This window comes from Microcaecilia unicolor, chromosome 2, assembly GCF_901765095.1.
Source record: "Microcaecilia unicolor chromosome 2, aMicUni1.1, whole genome shotgun sequence".
In the NCBI taxonomy this organism is placed as follows: Eukaryota; Metazoa; Chordata; class Amphibia; order Gymnophiona; family Siphonopidae; genus Microcaecilia; species Microcaecilia unicolor.
This window is the reverse complement of record NC_044032.1, coordinates 257,499,425-257,523,263: the sequence shown is the minus strand read 5'-3', so window position 1 is coordinate 257,523,263 and position 23,839 is coordinate 257,499,425. Positions and strand designations below refer to the sequence as shown.

At 45.2% G+C, this 23,839-nt stretch overlaps 1 protein-coding gene across 5 annotated transcripts in view; it reads right to left on the bottom strand.

Annotated features, from left to right (window-relative positions):
- GRIPAP1 (GRIP1 associated protein 1) overlaps nucleotides 1-23,839 on the bottom strand; it is a 253,480-nt gene that overhangs the window by 4,027 nt on the left and 225,614 nt on the right. For all 5 annotated transcript variants that reach the window (XR_003941032.1, XM_030194003.1, XM_030194004.1 and 2 more), the window contains one exon: nucleotides 10,951-11,105. Coding sequence is in view for 4 of the 5 variants with exons in the window: in XM_030194003.1 (XP_030049863.1) it covers nucleotides 10,951-11,105 (155 nt within the window). In the remaining variant the exon portion in view is untranslated. The remainder of the gene's footprint in view (nucleotides 1-10,950; nucleotides 11,106-23,839) is intronic.

Below are 23,839 nucleotides of genomic sequence, written 5' to 3'. Positions count from 1 at the left end.
ATACCGAGTGGTGTTCCATTCCATTTCACTAATGATGTCATACACTGTAGAGAATAAGAACCTGGAGGTGACAGTGAGACATGGCATAGAAAAGTCTGGATGTATAATTCCCTGCAATGAAACAGAGGAGAGGCAGAAAAAGAGGCACATCTAAAATGATTTGAACATGATAGAAACCTGCATACTCCCTTCCTCTCAAACACCTAATACAGATAGGAGTACTGGAAAGGAGATATGGAAGGTTACGTAACACTATGAATGACAACAGTTGTTGCAGACTTCAGCAAGCATCCTCAAATTAAAAACTTTCTCCATTGCCTATCCTTTCTTAGCATCTGCTCACTTGATGTAAGCTGCAACTACTACACTCCTCCCCCACTATCATACCCACTATCCCACAAAGACTCCTGCTCTATATAACCCTACATCCTTCATTCACACCCCCACCTCCGAGAATGTTTATGTTTACTATGTTGTTTCAAGTGTTTTGATCATGTTTCTCCCCCTTTGAAGCAAAATCACTGGCTTCCAGTTGCCTACCAAATAAAATGTAAAGTTCTTGAACTGATTAATATAAAAAAAAAAAAAACAACTCTACATTCCAGAGTTCCTTCTTACCTCTCTTCCCATGTTATTTCTTACACTCCTTCTCATGCACAGGATATGACGTTAGCACATCGGGAGCTGTTGCTTACTGTGGTGTGCCCAACAAAATGTGAGGTTGTTTAAGGTAATGTTATTATCATTGAATTTATACTTTATGTTTTGAATGAATGAGTAGTTGTGTAATTATGTATGATGTTTGCTGTATAAGGTCTCCTGATGAAGTAATAAGGAAACACGGCCAGTGTTGGGACCAAAGACATTTTGGAGATTCGTCTGTTGCAATGTTTGAGAAATTTATTCAGATGATGTACGACATTGTTATATATGCAAAAAGTGAATTTACGATTCAGCTGTTGGACACTTTACTACTGGACGCAGAGAGTATGGAATTTGACCAGCTATTCTTGAAGTCATAAAGTATTATTTTTTTGTTTCTGCACATACGGAGTTTGGTGTGGACAATTATTGCAGCTGTTAGCTGTTGAATACTTAACTGTTGGATACAGAAAAGTTTGGAACATAATTAAATACAGCTGTGATTGATACCTTCTATACGGAATCTAAACGGAAAGGAGAAAAATGTTGGACATCATGTGTCTTTTTTTTATATGAGCAAGTTAAAGATAGAAAAGTATGCAAATTGAATAACAGAACAATGTATATGTATTTTTATTTGTTGCATTTGTATCCCACATTTTCCCACCTCTTTGCAGGCTCAATGTGGCTTACAATACATCATGAATAGTGGAAATACATGAGAAAATATGCATTTAGTAATAACAACAGGGTCTTTAATAATATGATGATAAGGCATGATAGTAATTTAACAAGCAGATATAATAAGAATTAAGAAATATATAAGAAAATATACATTTAGTAATGGCAGAAGGATCTTGGGTAACATGTTAATGAAAAACATAATAGAAGTTAGGAAGCAAATATTGTCAATGCAGTTCTGGATATGTGTACAGGAGTTCATATTTGTTAATCCTTGTTGTATGCTTTGTTAAAGAGATGGGTCTTCAGTAGAATTCGGAAGTTAGCTAGTTCATACATCGTTTTTATGTTGCGTGGCAGCGCATTCCAGAATTGTGTGCTCAGGTAGGAAAAGGTTGACGTATGTGTTAGTTTGTATTTAAGACCTTTACAGTTTGGGAAGTGAAGAGTAAGGAATGTATGGGATGATTTTTTAGCATTCCTGGGTGTTAAGTCTATCAGGTCTGACATGTAAGCTGGTGCGTCTCCGTGAATAATTTTATGAACTAGGGTGCATATTTTGAACGTGATACGTTCTTTGAGTGGGAACCAGTGTAGTTTTTCTCGTAGGGGTTTAGCGCTTTCGTATTTTCTTTTACCGAATATGAGTCTAGCTGCAGTGTTCTGAGCTGTCTGAAGATATCCTGAAAACCCGACTGGCCTTTGGACCCCTACGACAAGTTTGAGTACCCCTGGCATATACAAAGGGGTGTCTTTAGGATAAAGCAGTGGTCCCTAAAACTGATCCTGGAAGCACCCCAGCCAGTCAGGTTTTCACTGCATGCAAATCTCTTTCATGAATATTCATTGTGGATATCCTGAAAACCTGACTGACTGGGGTACCTCCAGGACCAGGTTTGGGAATCACTGAATAAAGGATAGCGATGGGGTTTGTCTTTTGCAGTTGCCCTTAATAAGAAGAGATAGATTTAAGAGTTATCATCAAAAACTCTATCATCCTGACTTATAGGTTGCAGAACAGGGTATCATTGACTACTTGGTCTCACTCCAGCTTCCTACTCTTTCACTAGAGCAGAAGACAAGCTTTGATAGGCAGATCACAGTTAAGGAAGTGTTGCACACTATAAAAGACCACTCCTCTGGAAAGGCACTGGGACTAGATGGTTTCCCATGTGAATTCTACAAAACTTTATTGAATTTATATCCCACACACATCCGAGTCGAGGACTCAGTTTTGTCTGGCTTACATTAAGTTGATCAGATATACAAATACAGGTTGGGTTGGCTTGGATAGCTTAAGCAGATATGCATGTTCAGATTAGGGAGAAAAAAGATAGACGGATGACTTAACATGTCCAGGATGGGGTGTGTGGTAGCATGATCTTGTTGTAGCTTGCTTGGCTAGAGAGCTTGCTTGCTTCCTTGCTGACAGAAGTGTTGAATTCTGTAAGGGAGGTAGAGGGTTTACCACCCTCCATGATGGAGGCCTAGATAGCTTTTATACCTAAACTTCTGAAGGACCCACTGGAATGCTTATCTTATAGACCCACACTGGTCCTTAATACTATAATGTTGTAAACGTATTGGCAAAGGTATTGGCAAATGGGACAACCCAGGTTTTGCCCCACGATTTGTCCAGATCGAGTTTTATTTCCAAACATCAAGCTTTGGATCATAGATATACCTATTGTTTGGAACTCAGTCTCAGGGCATTCCAAGTTGCCTAATAAGTACTGATGCTGAGAAAACATTTGAATTCAATGGAATTTTATGGATAAAGTTTTGGGTTTAAGGATGGGGAAGGAGACTTTTTTTTTACATTGGGTAGGAGCTCTATATTCATCTCCCAGAGCCCATGTGCATATCAATGGAGATAATTCTGCAATGTTTGATTTGGGAAGAGGTACCAGTCAGAATTGCTCTCTGTCACCTCTTTTTGCTCTTGCAATGGAGCCCTTTGCTGCAGCTATTTATGCTAACACTGATATCTCAGGGAGTCAGCTCAGAACCCACAAGTTTAAATTGTTCCTATTTGCAGATAGTGGGTTGTTGTCCCTTACCAGACCTTTAATGGCTTTTTTATAATTTGCTGAAGGATATCTAATATTCTAGATTTTGGGGATTTAAGGTGAATATGTCCAAATCGGAGGCTATGGCCACATTTACCCCATAAGTTAAGACACAGGTTGATTTCACCATTTGCTTTTTGGTGGATTGTGGGTTATATTAGATACTTAGGGATTAACTTGACATCTAACTATGTAGATCTTTTCTCAGAAAACTTCTACCCACTGATAAGGGAACTCAAAAGGGACATAGAGAGGTGGGGAGGGGGTGGTCAATGCCACTTACTTGGCTTGCCCGTATATCATCCTTGAAAATGAATGTCATACCTAAGATGATGCATTTTTTTAAAGTTCTACCCATTAAATTACCAAAAACATTTCTTTCCAAAGTTCAGGCCCTCTTGCTTAAATTAGTTCGGAATAATGAAGGCCCAAGCCTCCCCAGAAATCTGCTTTATAGAAATAGGAAGAAGGGAGGTTTTGGAGTCCCTAACCTGCCTTTATATTATAGAGCATCGCAGGCCATGGCAGCAATAGAGTGGTTCCAAAAGCATTATTATAAATTTTGCATGCAAATTGAGTAATTTTTAGTTGGCCACATTAAATTGAAGTTATTAATGTGGTTACCTTTTTGCTTGAGAAGACTCAAGCCAAAACTCTGTCCAGCTAGTGCTTGCACTCTTCACTATTAGGATAAGCTGGACCCGAGGTCAGATTTTCAATTATTCAGATCCACTCCAATTTTGTGTAACCACTTCCCCCCCCCCCCTCCCCCCAGGGTTGGAATCTGGGGTCTTTAGAAGATGGGATACCTTGGGCTTCACCTCTTGGGGCCAACTATTTAGTGACGTTATTATTTCCTTTGACTCTCTGCTGCATGATTTTCACTTGCCTCCAAGTAACATACGCTTATATAAAGCTTGTCCACATGCTTTCAACCGAAGGAAAATAAGCAAAGAGGTTTGCGAGAGGCCTCTTTTTTTTTTTTTGAGGAACTGTGAAAGACTTTTGGGGTACTAGGAGCCTTGCTTTTATAGTGTACAAATAGTTTTCAGATCAGGCTCTTGTGTCTACAGCCCACAGGGCAAGAAGAGAGCTAGAGTTGGGGGTACCTTATGTTGACTGGTACTGGGACAAGATGGAGGCTGTCCTGGCAAAGATTTCAGTGGCTGTCAATTTCCATGAAAACTGTGTAATGATGCAATATAGATGGTACCTTACCCCAACCTGACTACATCATCACTTCCCAGCAACTTCATCAACATGCTGGCACTGCTGTGGGGTAAAGGTCATCATAGGTCATGTCTCGTTGACCTTTCAGAAGGTGAGGGATTCTGGTGTACAGTTCTGTCTCATATGCAACACTGGTTGGATATATGAATACCTTGGGATCCAGGTTTTTTTTTTATCTTTAACAAATCTCTCACTTAATTGCATGTGGACCAATAGTCCTTGGTGACGCATACTGTCAATGCTGCCAAGTTGATCATTGCTAGCCCATGGAAACTAGAGTCCACTCCTCTTCTTCCTAAGTGGCTTTATAAGCTCTATCACATATGCGAAATGGGGAGCTCAACTGCTGAGCAATGACACACCTTGCAAAAGCGAGAAAGGGTCTGGGCCCTTTTTTTGGCTAAATGCACTTAGGGTGGATCCCCTTAGGGCACACTCTGACCCAGTAGATAGAAGAGTGCAGGTGAGGGGGGAGGTTTGGGTGAGGATTCTTCTCTATTTTCTTTGTCAAAAACCTTTAGCTTTTGTTTGAGGGGGTGGATATAGAGAGTTATAAAATGTTCTATAAATTATAAAGGTTTGCAAGAGCATTTGTACGATTTCTATTAGGCTGCAGCTTCTAGCAATTGTTCTCTGCGGAGTACAGCATTATAACCAGCATTAGGCTTAGTTTAATGGGAATGTTGGCAGTGTTTATTCTTGATTGTATTTCTCTGGAGTTACTTTCAATAAATACATCTTATAAATAAAGTGAAAGAAGTTGTATACATTCATCCTCAGGTTATGATTTTTCTAGACTGAAAGGGAAAGCACTGATGCCATCTTATGTATGAACCTACTATATGTTTCAGGACACTTTGCTTCAAAGTTACTCCTAATCATCTGTAGGGAAGGATTCAATGAGGGTTCACTCTTCTCCCAACCATTTCAGGAAGGCATGCCAATTTGCCAAGTGCTAAGAGCAGTGGTTCTCAACCCAGTCCTCTGGACATACTTGGTCAGTCAGGAGCGAGATCTGCATGCACTACCTCCATTGCATGGAAATCACTGTCATGCATATTCAGAATGGGTATTCTGAAAACCTGACTGGCTAGGCATGTCCCGAGGACAGGGTTGAGACCCCATGGCTTAGAGAACCCCCCCCCCCCCCACACACACACACACTCTGTACTGGGCTCACTACCCTTCAGTAAGAGTGCTGCTCCTGATTCACATCTTGCTTTCTTTAGACTCAAGTTGAGATGCAGGGTGTGCAGAAGTTGCATAAGTAAGTGAGGGAACTTGACTGAAAGGGTCTTAGGTCCACATTATTCTAAGATGTGCATGCACCAAAATAGGCTCTACTACCTCCTAAGTTGGAAAGATCCTCACAGCCGACTGGTGACATGCTATGCTATGGATTGCATGATCTGTGCCAGCAGAGTAGGGGAGGGTTATCTACCTCTGGCACCAAGATGTCTTCAGTGACACGAGGCATCGTGGCTGTTTCCATTTTCTGCACCAACTTGCCTCACTCTAATCAGTTCCAAGACACTGACATACAACTACTCTCTGTGACATTTAAAGAGGGTCTCTACTAAGATGAAAGTCCTGCAGTCTCCACTAAAAACCCTGGACTTGTGAGCCCTCAGAATAGCTTAGTGCAGTGAGTACACTTTGGCACCATTGTCGCCAGGGTTGCGGTCTTCCCGCAACACTGGGCGGGTTTTCTGCGAGCAGCTGCGGAAAATTTTCGGCGGCTGCGGGGTGCGAGTTTGGGCTTTTTCCTGTGGCCGCTGTGCGCTTTTTTCCGGGGCTTCTATTGGTCCAATAGAAGCTTTTCCAGGGCTTCTATTGGTCCAATTTGGTCCAATAGAAGCTTTTCAGGGGCGGGGTTAATGACGTGGAAGGCGGGGCTGGTTACGTGAGGGGCGGGGTTGGTGATGTGGGAGGCGGGGTTGGTGACGTGGGAGGCAGGGTTTGACTTTGGGCGTTTTTTTTGGGCGGGTTTAGGGCTGATTTTGGGCTGGGAAAATTTTTCCCATCTGGCAACCTTGTTTGGCACATTGTGGTTGCACTCCAGGCAGAAGCCAGGGCCGGTCTTAGCAACTGCAGGGCCCTGTGCAGACCAGTTCAGTGGGCCCCTTCCTGTCCCACCTAGCCCCGCCTCTTGTTGACAAGATGAGTTTTAAACATTTTTTTTTATTTCAAATAAAGACAAATCAAGCAAAACTTGTACAGAAAAACTAATTCAAATATGTAAAATGCTATCATAGGAAACCTTTGGGTTTAAAAAGCAAAACCATGTGCATTTAAGGACTGGATAAATGAATTAAAATGAATCCCCTTAATATGCAATACGGTAGCAAAAATGAAGCAGTGATTGAATATTCACATAGCAAGCAGCCTGCGTCAACATGTGGTGCGAGAGATGGGGGAGAAGAAGAAAGGAACAGAGGAACAGTAGTTAGGAAACATAGGGGTCCTTTTACTAACTCATACTAATGATTAGCGTGTGCTACACTCTGCACAGCCTATTACATACTTACTAGTAAATAAGGCCCGTTTCAGAGACAAATGAAACAGGCGCTAGCAAGGTTTTCCGGGGAGTGTGTTTGCTTGAGAGAGTGTGTGTGAGAGTGACTGTGTGAGTGAGAGAGTGAATGTGCGTGTGTGTGACAGAGAGAGAGAGTGTGTCTGTGAGACAGAGAGTGTGTGTGTGAGGCAGAGAGTGTGTGCGAGTGTGTATGTGAGACACAGTGACTGTGAGATGCGTGGTTTGCAGCACCGTGCGAGTGTGTGTGTGTGTCTGTGAGACAGTTAGTGTGTGTGTGAGGCAGAGTGTGTGCAATTCTGCTGTCTCCCCATGCAGCCACCCAGCGTTTCTGCTCTTTCTCCTGCCCCCCCCCCAGTCACCCAGCGAATCTGTTCTCTTCCTTGCCCCCCTACAGCCACCCATCGATTCTGCTGTTTCCCTTGCCCCCCCCCTTCAGCCACCCAGCGATTCTGGTCTGTCCCCTGCCCCGCCCCCCCAGCGATTCTGCTGTCTCCCCTGCCCCCCTTGCAGCCACCCAGCGATTGTGCTGTGCCCCTGCCCCCCCATCTTTCTCCTCTGTATTGACCCAGCGATTGTGCTCTCTCCCCGCCCCCCCTTCAGCCACCTATTGGTTTTCCTCATCTCTCTATTTAAAACACACCTCCAGCGTTCTTTGGAAGCCTCCGAAAATTCCAACGTTTGTGTAGTGGTGTAGATCGATGTCTGCCCCACCCTCGTGTCAAATGTGATGACATCGAGGGTGTAGCAATGTGATTGGTTGAGTGCCATTGCTCCTCCCTCGACATCACGTTTGACACGAGGGTGGGGCAAACACTCATAGGCGAATTTTGATCTACACCACCATGGATTTAGAACGTTGGGACTTGTGGAGGCTTCATTAGAACGTTGAAGGTGCGTTTTATATAGAGAGATGGGTTGCATGGCACTTAACACATACTAATTTATTAGTGCACGCTAAATCTGTTAGGTAACTGATGTCAGAGGAGGGCGGGCACAGGAAGAAGGAGAGAGACGTTGGAGGAGACAGAAGCGATCGATGAACAGCTGATCCAACCCGTGCAGCGCCTTCAAACATAGGTGAGAGGCGCTGCACCGGCCATTATGGCGGAGGGGGGTCCGGTGGAGGGGGGAGCGGCGGCGACGAACTCAGGGGGGCGGGGCACGGAGGCGGAGGATGGCAGGAGGCGGAGCATTGGATACAGAAGGAGAAGAGAGAGACAGGAAGGGAGGGGGGCCCGGCACTGCAAAAGTTAAGATTTTTAACAGCTTTTATTTCACACACGGAGCAGCGGGGAGCAGTGGCGACCTTGGGGGGGGCCCGTCCATACAGGACGGTCCTTATGAGTGCCTTTGCCCCCTCCCGATCCTTTATGTTTGTGGAGACATGCAGGGGAAAGCATGTGGAGACGTTTGTTTTGACGTTTCTGGCATGTGCAGAGCAGCCAGCATAACGCTTGGCTGCTCTGCACATGCTTTAGGAGCCGATTACCGACGGGGATTGATGCATCGTTCTTTACAATACCGCACCGAACTTGTGCGACTTGTTTTTTAGGAGCATTGTTCGTTTTTTTAAATTCGGTAATGGCTTTAACGATTTTGCTTTTTTTACGTTTGGTTGATGCATCTGGGCCTAAGAACTTTCCTCTTATTACTTGATATACAGCGATTTTGCTTTTTTTACGTTTGGTTGATGCATCTGGGCCTAAGAACTTTCCTCTTATTACTTGATATACAGAAAAGGATATTTAAATTGTGGATTTATCTCTGTAACAATGACATGAGCTTCCACCATTGTGTACTTTGTAAAGTATTACACAGGGCCCTAATGTGACAATACATCTCCTATTGGGAAAACAGAACAAGCAAGTCCTCCAAACTGAAAATATACAATCACAAATGCAGAACACAGACAGACCCTCAAACACAGAATAAGGGACCACAGAATACAAATACAAATATGCAGATAAAAACTAAACCGAAAACCCCAAGAAATCAAACTCTGTATGCAGCGCAACATAGGGGGGAAAAAAAAACAAACAGAAGTGCATTACCTATACTGTGCAGAATACAGATTTTTTTTTGTATATCACCTTCCTTCACAAATATGAACCCCAAAGATACATTCTTCCTAAAGCTGACAGAGAAAATAAAAACTCCCACAAAGGAATGAACAATAAAGAGGTCATATGATCCTGCAAGAGAGGGAAAACTGCAGCAATGTGGTATCCACAACCACACTAGAAATGTAATCTGACCAGTGACCTCTCATTTCTCTTCTGTACTGTAATCAGTGTACCTCAAATATAACCACCAATGGATTTTTTGGAGTCCACCACAAATGAAGATGTCAGCTAAAGTTAACAGAATATTCCAAGGAAAACCATCTATGTGAGAATGGCCAGAGCAGCTGTACACTCTTGAGGTCACCAAAATATCTGCTTCCAAGATCTCCTGGAGTAATATTTTTATACCACATTGCACATTATTAACATGATCCTTTGAACAAAATCTACATAAGGGAAGTGAAGGCAATATATCTTTCTTGTTCACCTTATCCTTGTATTTCCATCTCCCCACTCTCTAGGTCTGTATGATGTTGATCATTACTCGAGGGAATTATCCATGGATCAAGTGCTGTATTACCTCTCCTAATTTTGTCTTCACATTCAATAAAGCTGCTGCTTCCTCTCCATTCTCTAAAGAGGCTGAAATTACAGTCTGCACTCAGACACTTATTAGAGAGGGGCACCAATGGAGTACTGTAGCTCTGGAAAATGTCTCCTTTTGTCTCTCTGCCACACTCTCTTGCTTCCTTACATCAGTGTAAAAATATATTTTCAGAAACCTCTGGAGGGGAGCACAAACTCCATATATAGCAACATTATCAAATTTCACTCAAAAAAAAAAATTGTAAACAACCCTCCCCCCCCCCCCTCAAATAATGACCAAATTAAAAAAAAAAAAAAATCAATGGCCATGTTCAGAAATAGCCCTGCTAAAGTCTCTTAGGAGTTTGCACAGCGCAGGACAAGAACCATCTTGCAGCCTGCACTGCCACCAAGCAGATGACCATAGGGATAGAGTTGTAAACTGGAAGAGGTGTCTTGCAACAAAAGCACTAAGCATTGAAAAGTAGCTTAGTGATAGAATTATCATTTAACAAATCATTAGCAGAACAAGATTAGAAATAAGGCACGGAGCGATAAAGTAATCTGTGATGCAAAGATCCTCTCACCTCACAGACACAAAGTTACCTTGGCTATTTAAAATATACAACTAAAATAAAGCACATCAGAAGCAAAACCCTTACCAAGATCATTCCCTCTCCCATTCCACTAGTGATATGGTGTACCTGGCTCTTGCGTACTGGGAAAGAAAACCAGCTGAGACATTGATGCGCTTTAATCTCTTTCCAACTCCACTTTCTACAACAGTACCCCGTCCCATACCTGCAATATCAGCAAGGCACAAATCTCTTGGCTGAAAGCAAATTGGTTCCACAAAAGCAGCTCCATAATGAACAATAATTTCCAATGGAAAACAAGGGCCCTCTTGCTCTGCAAACCTTCTCCTGTGCCTTTCCCCCCACCCCCAACAGGCTTCAGGCATCTGCAGTGATGACGGAGATAGACCAACAGGGACGGAAGCAAAAAGAAGCAGGATATGGGCAATATGGAATAACAAAAAAGGAAGGAGGAAGAGAAAAGAGAAGAGAAAAAAAAACCCCATGAAGAGGTACCCACATCTCCACTCCTTTCTGCAGGTACTCTACCCACAATGCTCCCTTCTCACCTTCTGCAGGTGCATGTTCTTGGTCAGCTGCTCCTCCAGCATGTTCTGCAGCTTCTTATTCATCTCCCGCAGGTTTTCATCCCCTGGCTTTACCAGGTCCCGAAGGACACTGCCAATACTGCTGCGATCTGATGGCCCATGTACTGCTGAAACATCTGGGAAGGAAGACAAAGACAATGTCCCTTTAACACATCTCCTCTTCCCTTATTTCTCTTGTCCCATTGTACATGACTCACACAGGCCCTGTGTGCTACCAGCTGTGCTCTTTAAAGCTTTTAAACCTCCCCTCAAGTGAATAATTTAAAACTTGTGGTCACCTCTCTTGGTGCTCCTTAATATGCTGACAGTGCCTTAACCCCTAAGCTGTGTATTTCATAAGCCATTCTGGATGGAGGAAGATAAGGGGAGTACACTGCTCATGAAAGGCAGGAAGCAGTGGGCTCAAGTCTTATTGTCTGGCCTCTGTTTCTCTTTAGGAAAATCTGGGAGAATTATTTTAAAATTTGCTTGTTTTCAGCCTGATGTCTGAGGGAATTAGTTTCAGGGATTTTTAGCTGTAATTGTTAGTTATTGTTTACTGTTCCCTCTCCACATCACTTTTTTCTTGTATGGACTCTTCAGTAATGGGGATGTAAGCATCTTGTTGCCTGTTATCATTAAGGTAAAAGAAACAATAGTAGTCTCTGCCTTTGATCTGATATTTGTTACATACTCTTCTTACTGACTACCACTTGTAAGAAAGTTCTGGAAGCTAGATCTGTTTTATTAGAACAGAAAAATAAAAGCAGTAGGAATGGTTCATTGTAATAACTACCTGGCAGCAGTATCTAGAGAGAGACCTAATGGAGGCTGCACTGTTTTCTCATCTGTGTACAGAAGACTGCTCAACGCAAGCTGAATTGGGCAAAATTAAGAGGGGTGTTTCTCCATATCCAGAATCCATGAAGTCCAATCCTACTTCCACAAAAGGTTCAAAAAATGAGGCCCGGAAAGGTCAAGTGATAGCTGAGAGGAACAGATTCTCTTCATGGTGCCACTCTACAGCTCATTCACAGTTCTGGTTTGTCGGGAAACCTCACATATAAAGAGGGATGAAATGGAGGCCCACTGTAAAGGAGAATGCAAGAGTAGGAGGAAAATCCCAACAAAAGAAAAACCTTCCGGTCTGGAATTCTCCCAAAGGAATAGATCTAGAGACATACAGGGAAAGAAAAAGTTTAAATGCCTGGACATATAGCACACTGTTAGAACGGCTGGAACAAAAAGGAGAAACTGATGCGATAGCCCTTGTGGGAATAAATGACCCAGCTAAATTTCCTGGATACTTTTGGAGAAACATGGAACATAGGGAGTTAGATAATATGAACACTGAAGAGATATCTGACCAGGGAATTTCTCCTCGGTGTACAGCAGTGGCCAAAAATGCTAACAATGTTATTAGGAAAGGAAAAGAGAACAAAAAATATAATACTGTAAATGTAAATTTAGGCCCTAGTGCCTATGGATAAAGCTAGGGTTAAATCTGTGGCCAGAAATATTAGGAAAAATAGAGAAAACTGCCTTTAAAATGGAGTTGGCCTTACTGAAGGCCACCAGGGTCGGATCAAAGGATAGGCCAAGTAGACCCGTGCCTCGTTCTAGAAGCTGAGGGAGGCCTGCGGTGCGCCGATCTGATGTCATCACTGATGTCAGACTCCGAAGTCAGTAGCCATGCTGCCTCATGCAAACTCAGCAAGAACAGAAGGACGGGAGCAGGACTCACTCAGAGTCAAAGAGGACAGAGTGAAGAGCGAGCGGAGACAGAGAGAGTGATTAATAATTAGAGCTGAGCAGTGAGCGTGCGGCACCGGCAGAACGGAGAGACCCTGTGCTGCAGCCAGATCAATTGGGCAGTTGGTGTTGGCGTCTCTGACATGGAGTTGGAGCAGAGAGAGCAAGTGAGAAGAGCTGAGGAGGGCGGCGAGCCTGACTGCTGCAGTGCTGTGCAGCCTGGGCCTGCTCTGGTTGCCGCATCTCAAAAAAGATATAGTGGAATTAGAAAAGGTGCAGAGAAGGGCGACAAAAATGATAAAGGGGATGGGACAACTTCCCTATGAGGAAAGGCTAAAGCGCCTGGGGCTCTTCAGCTTGGAGAAAAGATGGCTGAGGGGAGATATGATAGAGTTTTATAAAATAATGAGTGGAGTGGAACGGGTAAACGTGAAGCGTCTGTTTACGCTGTCAAAAATACTAGGACTAGGGGGCACGCAATGAAGCTAGAAAGTAGTAAATTTAAAACAAATCAGAGAAAATTTTTCTTGCACTCAACGTGTAATTCAACTGAAATTCATTGCCAGAAAATGTGGTAAAGGCGGTTAGATTAGCAGAGTTTAAAAAAGGTTTGGACGGCTTCCTAAAGGAAAAGTCCATAGACCATTATTAAATTGGACTTGAGGAAAATATTTCTGGGATAAGCAGCATAAAATGTTTTGTACGTTTTTGGGGATCTTGCCAGGTATTTGTGACCTGGATTGGCCACTGCTGGAAACAGGATGCTGAGCTTGATGGACCTTTGGTCTGTCCCAGTATGGCAAGTACTTACGAATAATCCGCATGGGAGAGGCTGCTGAGGTCCCAACCGGGAACCAGGAAGCACACAACAACAGCAGCTCCTTCCCACTACAGTGAGTCCTGAACCTGTAGGAGCCAGGCAGAGCCTGCTGGTATGTAGGCAAAGGGGCAATTTGGGAAAGTAAAAGTAAGCTGGAGTCTGGAGAGTAGCAGTTTAAGTCTATCTGGGTGGGGAATCTTGAAAAGAAAAGAAACTTGCGCTGGGGGGGGGGGGGGGGGGGGGGGGCGGCTGGAGTGATCTGGAGCCTGGAGAGGGGTATGAGCCTGGGGTGGAGGCAAAATCTGACAGGAGGGAGTAATAAATGGCTTAATACTCCCTCCAGTCAGATGTTGCCCCCAGCCCAGACTTTTACTCTCTCCATATCGCTCCAGCAAGCCCCCTGCAGCTCAAATTCCTTTTCCTTCCAAACAAAATTTAAAAAAAAAAAATTGGGGGGGGTGGGGGGGGGGGTACCTATTTTCCTAAACTAGGGAAATAGGTAAAAGCCAAATCCAGTGTGTACCACTTTAAATCCAGAGGATCTGGATTTTAATCAGTCAGCGGCTGACTGGTTAAAAGCCAGATCCTCTGGATTTAAGGTCCTTCTGCTGCCTAAGTCCTGGTCTGATCCTCTGCTGCCTTAGTGTTGCTTTATTGCCTCGGAAAGTAGGGATTTTTTTCTTCAAATTAAAGCTGGATCTGGAGTTCTCCTCTGGACAGAACTTTATTTTTAAGAATCATCTGCCTGTGACTGTTCCGAGGCAGGCCAAAACAGAATCAGGGGGACACCGCTCCAGATCCAACTTTTATGTGAAGTAAAACAAACCCCACATTTCTGGGCAGAATAAGGTCCAGCTGAGGCAGCAGAGAGCAAGAAAAGAAGGTGGGGGAGGTACCAAGGTGGGAAGGGAGGATTTATTCAGTGATGTTTGGTGTTGCCTTACTGTTGAATGGAATCAAAAATATACACTGGCACTGGTATGGTTTTATGTTTGTTTATGTTTTGAATTTTAAAATAAACAGAAAAACAAAGAAATAAAGTATAAATAAAGTAAGCAAGCAGCCAGGTAAATAAATAAATGGAGGCTTAGGCAGGGAGGGGCGGACCAGGGGAGGGGCCGGTGGGCCCAGTGTGCTTGTGTGCCTAGGGCCCGCTAAAAGATTAACCCTGCCCTGAAGGTCACTGAATGAATGAGAAAAATGGTGTATGTGGAAAACTGTGCTGACACAATAGTAGCCTGTTTTAACTAAAAATCAGATGTTGCTTTACATGAAACTCGCATATGAAAGGCATACAACCTGATGTAAGGTTGAAGAAAGATTTGTCGTGTCATGCTGTGTGTACTGTATTTACTGACTGCTGCTGGCCAGTTAACTAACAAACGGAAACTTTCAGCTGGCAATTAGCACATAAGCACCGCCACGCTGGGAAAAGACCAAAGGTCCATCAAGCTCAGCACTCTGTCTCCGACAGTGGCCAATCCAGGCCCCAAGAACCTGGCAAAAACCCAAAATTTAATAACAATCAATGGACTTTTCCTTCAGGAATCTATCCAGACCCCCTTTAAACTCAGCAAGGCCAGCTGCCGTCACTACCTTCTCCGGCAATGAGTTCCAGAGTCTAACTATGCGCTGAGTAAAGAAAAACTTTCTCCGATTTGTTTTAAACCTACCACATTCTAATTTCATCTTGTGTCCCCTGGTTCTATTATTGTTAGAAAGTGTAAACAAATGCTTCACATCAGTCAGCTCTACCCCACTCATTATTTTGTACACCTCTATCATATCACCCCTCAGGCGCCTTTTCTCTAGGCTAAAGAGTCCTAGCGTCTTAACCTCTCCTCATAGGGTAGTCGTCCCATCCCTTTTCTCATTTTTGTTGCCCTTCTCCGCACCTTCTCCAATTCCATTATATCTTTTTTGAGATGAGGCGACCAGAACTGAACACAATACTCCACGTGCGGTTGCACCATGGAACGATATAACGGCATTATAACATCCTCATGTTTGTTTTCCATCCCTTTTCTAATAATACTCAACATTCTGTTCGCCTTCTTAGCCGCCGCAGCACATTGAGCATTTAATTTCTTATTAACAATGTCTCTATATCACTCCATAGTGCGACTGTACCTGTATGTTTGTGCAGCGCTGCGTATGCCTTGTAGCGCTATAGAAATGCTAAATAGTAGTAGTAGCATAGGCGTAGTTTGACTGTTTCATTTGGGGGGGCAAAGAATGGGCGGAGCATATTAGCATATCATTTGCATATATACATATGCAAATGAATATGCTAATATGGAGGAAGGAAATGAAATTTACAGGCAAAATATCACAGATGCACATTTCAAAAAGCTGACACATTTCAATTAATAAATTATGAATAAAATAAACTTTTATTTACCTTTGTTGTCTGATCATTTAGTTTTTCTATTCGCTTTGATCCCAGTGTCTTCTGTTTTATGCAGTGTCTTCTTTCCAGTAGGCTTCCCTCTGCTCCCCACCCTCCCAGTCCCATCCATCTCTTGCTCCTTCCCTCTGCTCCCAACCCCTCCCAGTCCCAACCATCTCTTGCTCCTTCCCGCTGCTCCCCACCCCTCCCAGTCCCATCCATCTTCTGTTCCTTCCCTCTGCTCACCATCCCTCCGTCCCATCCATCTCTTGCTCCTTCCCTCTGCTGTGCCTGACCTCTCCAAATCCCATCCATCTCCTGGTCCATCCCTCTGCTCCCCACCCCTCGCAGTCCCATCCATCTTCTGTTCCTTCCCTCTGCTCACCATCCCTCCGTCCCATCCATCTCTTGCTCCTTCCCTCTGCTGTGCCTGACCTCTCCAAATCCCATCCATCTCCTGGTCCATCCCTCTGCTCCCCACCCCTCGCAGTCCCATCCATCTCTTGCTCCTTCCCTCTGCTCACCTCCTTTCCCAGTCCAATCCAATTCCTGGTCCTTCCCTCTGCTCCCCACCCACCCCTCCCAGTCCCATCCATCTCTTACTCCTTCCCTCTGCTCCCCACCCACCCACCCACCCCTCCCAGTCCCATCCATCTCTTGCTCCTTCCCTCTGCTTCCAACCCCTCCCAGTCCCATCCATCTCCTGCTCCTTCCCTCTGACCTCCTTTCCCAGTCCAGTCCAATCCAATTCCTGGTCCTTCCCTCTGCTCCCCACCCACCCCTCCCAGTCCCATCCATCTCTTGCTCCTTCCCTCTGCTTCCCACCCCTCCCAGTCCCATCCAATTCCTGGTCCTTCCCTCTGCTCCCCACCCACCCCTCCCAGTCCCATCCATCTCTTGCTCCTTCCCTCTGCTTCCCACCCCTCCCAGTCCCATCCAATTCCTGGTACTTCCCTCTGCTCCCCACCCACCCCTCCCAGTCCCATCCATCTCTTGCTCCTTCCCTCTGCTTCCCACCCCTCCCAGTCCCATCCATCTCCTGCTCCTTCCCACCCTCCCAGTCCCATCCATCTCCTGCTCCTTCCCTCTGCTTCCCACCTTCCCAGTCCCATCCATCTCTTGCTCCTTCCCTCTGCTTCCCACCCTCCCAGTCCCATCCATCTCCTGCTCCTTCCCTCTGCTTCCCCACCCTCCCAGTCCCATCCATCTCTTGCTCCTTCCCTCTGCTTCCCACCCCTCCCAGTCCCATCCATCTCCTGCTCCTTCCCTCTGACCTCCTTTCCCAGTCCAGTCCAATCCAATTCCTGGTCCTTCCCTCTGCTCCCCACCCACCCCTCCCAGTCCCATCCATCTCTTGCTCCTTCCCTCTGACCTCCTTTCCCAGTCCAGTCCAATCCAATTCCTGGTCCTTCCCTCTGCTTCCCACCCCTCCCAGTCCCATCCATCTCCTGCTCCTTCCCTCTGACCTCCTTTCCCAGTCCAGTCCAATCCAATTCCTGGTCCTTCCCTCTGCTCCCCACCCACCCCTCCCAGTCCCATCCATCTCTTACTCCTTCCCTCTGCTCCCCACCCACCCACCCACCCCTCCCAGTCCCATCCATCTCTTGCTCCTTCCCTCTGCTTCCCACCCCTCCCAGTCCCATCCATCTCCTGCTCCTTCCCTCTGACCTCCTTTCCCAGTCCAGTCCAATCCAATTCCTGGTCCTTCCCTCTGCTCCCCACCCACCCCTCCCAGTCCCATCCATCTCTTACTCCTTCCCTCTGCTCTCCACCCTCCCAGTCCCATTCATCTTCCCTCTGCTGCCCCCCCCCCCCCCCGCGAGGTCCAGGATCGTGACTCCGTTTACCCCCTCTCTTCCTCCCTCCCTCCGGTGCAGGCAGCAGTCTTCTTCAGCCTTTCTGTGTTCCTGGCAGCGGTAGCGACATACACGCTGCCTTCGGTCTGCCCCGGAAGCCTTCTCTTCAAGTTCCTGTTCCCACCTATGCGGGAACAGGAACTTGAAGAGAAGGCTTCGGGGCAGAGCTGAAGGCAGCGTGTACGTCGCTACCGCTGCCAGGAACAAGAAAGGCTTAGAGAAGATTGGTGCTGCCTGCGCCGGAGGGTAGGAAGAGAGGGGGTAGATTATAGACACGCTCGTCTCCGTCTGCTTCGCTGCTTCCCTGCCCTGTCTGCGTCCCGCCTTCCTCTGATGTCATTTCCTTTCGGGCGGGACGCAGACAGAGAGGGCAGGGAAGCAGCGAAGCGGACGGAGACGAGCACGTGCCTGCTTGTTTTTTTTTTTTTTTTCATTCTAGCGCCAGTTCACGTCATCGTCGTTTGGGGGGGCATTGCCCCCCCTCGCCCCCCCCCCAGTCTACGCCTATGAGTAGTAGTAGTAGAGTATTGTGTGCAATTCTGGTCACTGCATCTCAAAAATAATATAGAAGAAATAGAAAAGGTACAGAGAAGGATGCCCAGGGAGATGCAACCACTCTCATGAGGAAAGGCTAGGAAGGATGGGGCTCTTCTGTTTGGAGAAGGCAGCTGGGAGGAGATATAAGAGGTCTGTAAAATCATGAGTGTAGCGGAAAGGGTAAAATGTAAATTGTTTACTTTTTCAAAGTGTACAAAGATTTCATGTAAAAAATGCACCATGAAGTTACTAAATAGAACATTTAAAACAAATAGGATAAATTATTTTTTCACTGAATGCATTGTTAGAACTCATTACTGAAGGACGTGATAACGGCAGTTAAGGGTAGCTAGGTTTATAAAGAGTTTAGACAAGATCCTGGAAGAAAAATCCATAAACTATTATTAAGGTAGACCGGGGAAAGACACCACTTAACCTTGGGGGTAAGCAGCTCGGATCTTGCTACTTTTTGGGATCCTACCAGGTACAACATAAGAACAAAAGAATAGCTATAATGGATCAGACCAATAGTCTATCTAGCCCAGTATCCTGTTTCCAACAGTGGCCAATCCAGGTCACGGGTACCTGGCAGAAACCCAAATAGTAGTAACATTCCATGCTACCAATCCCAGGGTAAGCAGTGGCTTCCCCATGTCTGTCTCAAAAGCAGATTATGGATTTTTCCTCCAGGAACTTGACCAAACCTTTTTAAAATCTAGATATGCTAACCACTGTTACTACATCTTCCGGCAAAGAGTTCCAGAGCTTAATTATTCATTCAGTGAAAAAATATTTCTTCCTGTTTGTTTTAAAAGCACTTCCATGTAACTTCATTGAGTGTCCCCTGATTTTTGTACTTTTTGAAAGAGTAAAAAAAAAAAAATCGATTCATTTCTACTTGTTCTATACCACTCAGGATTTTGTAGACTTCAATCACACCTCCCCTCAGCCGTCTCTTTTCCACGCTGAAGAGCCCTAACCTCTTTAGCCTTTTCTCATATGAGAGGAGTTCCATCCCATTTATCATTGTGGTCGCTCTTCTTTGAACCTTTTCTAATTCTGCTGTATCTTTTTAAAAATATAGCGACAAGAACTGAACGCAATACTTTAGGTGAGATCGCATCATAGAGTGATACAAATGCATTATAGTATTCTCAGTCTTATTTACCATCATTTTCCTAATAATTCCTAGCATCCGGTTTGATTTTTTGGCCGCCGCTACACACTAGGCAGAAGATTTCAGAGTATTATCTAAGAAGACACCTAGATCTTTTTCTTGGGTGCTGACCCCCAAGGTGGACCCTAGCATCACTTTGCATTTGTCCACATTAAATTTCATCTGCCATTTGGATGCCCAGTCTTCCAGTTTCCTAAGGTCTTCCTACAATTTTTCACCATCCGCATGTGTTAACAACCTTGAATAGTTTTCTGTCACCTCACTCGTCGTTCTGATTTCCAGATCTTTCTAAATATGTTAAAAAGCGCCGGTGCCAGTACAAATCCTTGCAGCACTCCAATATTCACCCTCCTCCATTGAGAAAAATGGCCATTTAACCCTACCCTCTGTTTTCTTTTCAATAACCAATTCCAAATTCACAACAGAACCTTGCCTCCTATCCCATGACTTTTTAATCTTCTCAGGAGTCTCACATGAGGAACTCTGTCAAAAGCTTTCTGAAAATCTAGACACACTAAAATAATAATAAAGGAAGATGCATAAAGAATTTAGGAGGGTTTTCAGCCTATGATGAATTGAAGTTCTGTTGGTACTATGTTCAGATGGACTAAAGTGACGGCCCACAGACATTCAGAGGCCTTCCCCCACCCTTTTATTTTGAAATAGTTGTAACGGCTTGTGACATACCCCTCTTAGTCCAACATCATTGGCTTCCAATCAGGGGCGTAGCCAGACACCCAAATTTGGATGGGCCTGGGCCCAAGATGGGTGGGCAGAAGAACTCCACCTTGTCCCACAAGTGATTTGGTCTCTCCCTCTCTTGCCTGCATCCATATGGTCTCTCAAACATCTGCCCTTCCCTGAATACCTTTTAAATAGCAGATTTTCACCAACAGCGAGCAGCAACTAATACACACTGCTCATGCTGGCCCCACAGCCTTTCCTCTCATGCAACTTCCTGTTTCCGCATAGGCGAGAATACATCAGAGGGAAGGCTGCGGGGCCGGTGCGAACAGTATGTATCAGTCGCTGCTTGCTGCAGGCAAAGATCTGCTATTTTAAAAGGTATGCAGGAGGGACAGTTGGAAGTTTTCGGCTGGTGGGGCTTGGGAATCCCTGCCAGCCACATTATAGATGTGTTGCTACTGGGTGGGCCTGGGCCCATCCAAACCCACCCTTGGCTACGCCACTGCTTCCAATCCCCTTTCATGTTCAGCATAAAATTCTTACCTTGACCCAAAAGGTTCTCCATTCCAGTACCTGCTTATCTCTCCTCACTCTGTATCCCTTACAGGCCCTCAAGTATTTTACGTTCAGCATTTAAACAGCGACTTTCTTTGCTCCCAGGCTACTGCTCCCGTCTCTAATCGTCCTGCCATTCTGTATTCTTTATTGCCCTCCTCCTTTGGAACTCTCTCCCCACTGATATTCTCTCTGAATGTTCCTACCCAAAAGTTTAAAGATGCTCTAAAAAACCATTTATTCGCTTTAGCATTCCCAGGTCATCAGTGAAGCCGGGTGCTCAATACTCAACTCTGGATTCTTTTTCCTTCTATCTTCTCTTTCTTCCTTTTTTATGCCTTTCCCTTTTATTTTATATTATATATTTACTTTGTTTCTTTTTTTTTTTTTTTTTGTATTGTACACTACTTCAATTTTAAAGTGAAAGGAGGTATATCAAATGCCAAATAAACTAAACTACACAGGTACTTTGTAACACACAGCAGTTTTCAAACTGAAAGTCCTCTCAAAACTGTCCTTTGAAAATTAGTGCAAAGACCACAGGTTAAAGAAATACTTTTGGAAACCGCCCTCAGTGGGAATATTCTATAACAGGATGTCTATGCTAGAAGTCCACAGGAGCACCTATTTTATCAAGGGAACGTAGGCACCTATATATGCCTTTAAAGAATAAGATCCAGTACTACTATAGTACAACTGCTGATACACAAATTTATACCTGCTCTAAAGGTACTCTAAGCCTGTACACACCTATGTTATAAAATACATGCATATCACAACTATGCCTCCGTTCCACCCAAACTACACCCCCCCCCCACCCCACCCCACCCCAGAACACCTATGCGCACATCCTATGTATGTAGGTGCACACTTTCTAAACTCTGTATGCATGTATACAATTGCACAATCTTAAAATAACCCTTTTCTGTATGTAAAGCCTGATGTAATTACCCTTATTATGTATATATGTGTACATACGTATGTACACAAAGGGAAAGGGAATGGGACTTATAGACCGCCTTTCTGTGGTTTTTCCAACTACATTCAAAGCGGTTTACATATTATATACAGGTTTTTATTTGTACCTGGGACAATGGAGGGTTAAGTGACTTGCCCAGAGTCACAAGGAACTGCAGTGGGAATCAAACCTAGTTCCCCAGGATCAGAGTCCGCTGCACTAACCACTAGGCTACTCCCAAAGGAGAAATTGAATCTTACCTGATAATTTGCTTTCCTTGAGTCTCTCCAGTACATTCCTGATGAGTAGGTTATATGAACTCCTACCAGCAGAGGGAAACAGAACTACTAACTAGTGACACCTGTATAAGGGACTGTGCAACCCTGACCTGCTCAGTATTTCTCAGTCTCCCAGCAGAGGTAGGGGAGTCTGTGCAGCCCTGCTCCTATTTGGTTGGGTGCATCGGTTTGGCCCCATTTAAGAAAAACAAAAAACATTGCTTCTTCAGGGGTCTTAGGCTTTGGGCCCCTGCACCTTCTTGGGGATGCACACCCCGTCCTCTGGGTCCCTTCCCTCCTCCCCACACGAGTGCATGGTGTGCCTCAGCCTTCAACCCAGTTTGTCCTGGGAGGAGTACCTTGAGGCTGGCCAGTGGATTGCGGTAAGCACTGTTTAAAACAAAACGAGGAAAGGCACATAGCGCAGACAGACGGTTGCAGCTGCCAGGCCTGTTGGGCAGGGGAGTGTGTTCACGGTGAGATGCTTGTGGATGGATACCGCTGAAGCAGATCACAGTGTGGACTCTCAGGTTGAGAAGGTGCACAGTCTGTTCGGCTCACCACATGGTCTCCATGCACAGCGTCTTTGTCGCTCACGTGAGGAGGCAGCACTGACCTGGAATAGGGTGCTCTGGAGGCTGGGAGTGCGGAGAAGGCACCTGGAAGAGTAAAGAGGTCGCATCCAGGGACACTGCTCCGGCAGAACGGGGTGTGACGGACGCCGTTTTGGCAGGAATATCCACCATTTTGAGTCCGGGCATACAAGGGCTGGAATCGGCAGAGGCACCGACCAGTGCTTAACAGGCAAGATGCCTCCATGGTTTATTCTTCTTTTCTCCAAAATTTGTCCTCTTACTGCATCAGGCATTTTGCCTAAAGAGGGGTCTGGATATGGAGCCTTTGAGGGGACACCCGGTTCCTAGGTCCCCGGAGGGTTCTCTCGGGGCCAAGGCGGCCCATCTGTCTACTGGGGAGGAAGTTCTGTTCCTGGGGTCGGAGCCTCCGCTGATGATGCAGACTTGGGGAATCCCTGGGACGCAAAGACCCTGAAGAAGCCTTCTCCAGTTCCTCTGGAGGAGAATCCATCTTTCGAGCAGATTTTTAGATGCCAGGAATTGCCAGTCTTCTTGGAAGAGGTTCTGAAGCTTTCAGGGGATCCCCCTCTGGTGACTAGAAAGGATGACCATCTTTGCCATTTAGATGGGCCACTATGGCGATAAGATACTTTGGGGTAAATATAACAGCAAATAGAACATCCTTGTATGAAACCCATATGGGCTGATCTAGAGAGAGATAGGAGAATATGCATGTATAGTTTGAAAGGATACAGGGAGTAAAGATGGTTCTTCCATGTCTGCTTATGTATTTATGGCGCTTCCTATCCAGCTTCCCGCAAACTTTTTCCGCACTCTTAATAAAAAAAATTTTCAATATATTTGGAGACATAAGCCTCCTTGGGTATAACAACTGGTTCTCTATCAGCCCAAGGGGAAGGGGGGTATGGCAGTCCCACACTTTAGATATCATTTAGCACCTCAGCTTAAATCCTTTTTGGGCTGGCATAAAGATGGCCATAAAAGTTGGGTAAGGGCGGAGTGGGCTCCTTATTCTTCTGATGTCTCTACCCAGCTCCCAAGGCTTCCGGGGAGCTGGGTATAGAGGGGAAGAGATTAACACCATGATTAGAGTAGCCAACCCATACTTGCAAGTCACTACAGAAGCTTGGCTACAGGCTCGGGAGTGTCTCCTGAAGGGCCACCAATATTTTTGAGCTACACTCTTTCCGGTGGCGAAGTGCTTCCCACAGGTGCCCAGGACTCGCATTACTGAGCCTGGGCGAATCAGGGCCTAATGTATTTGGG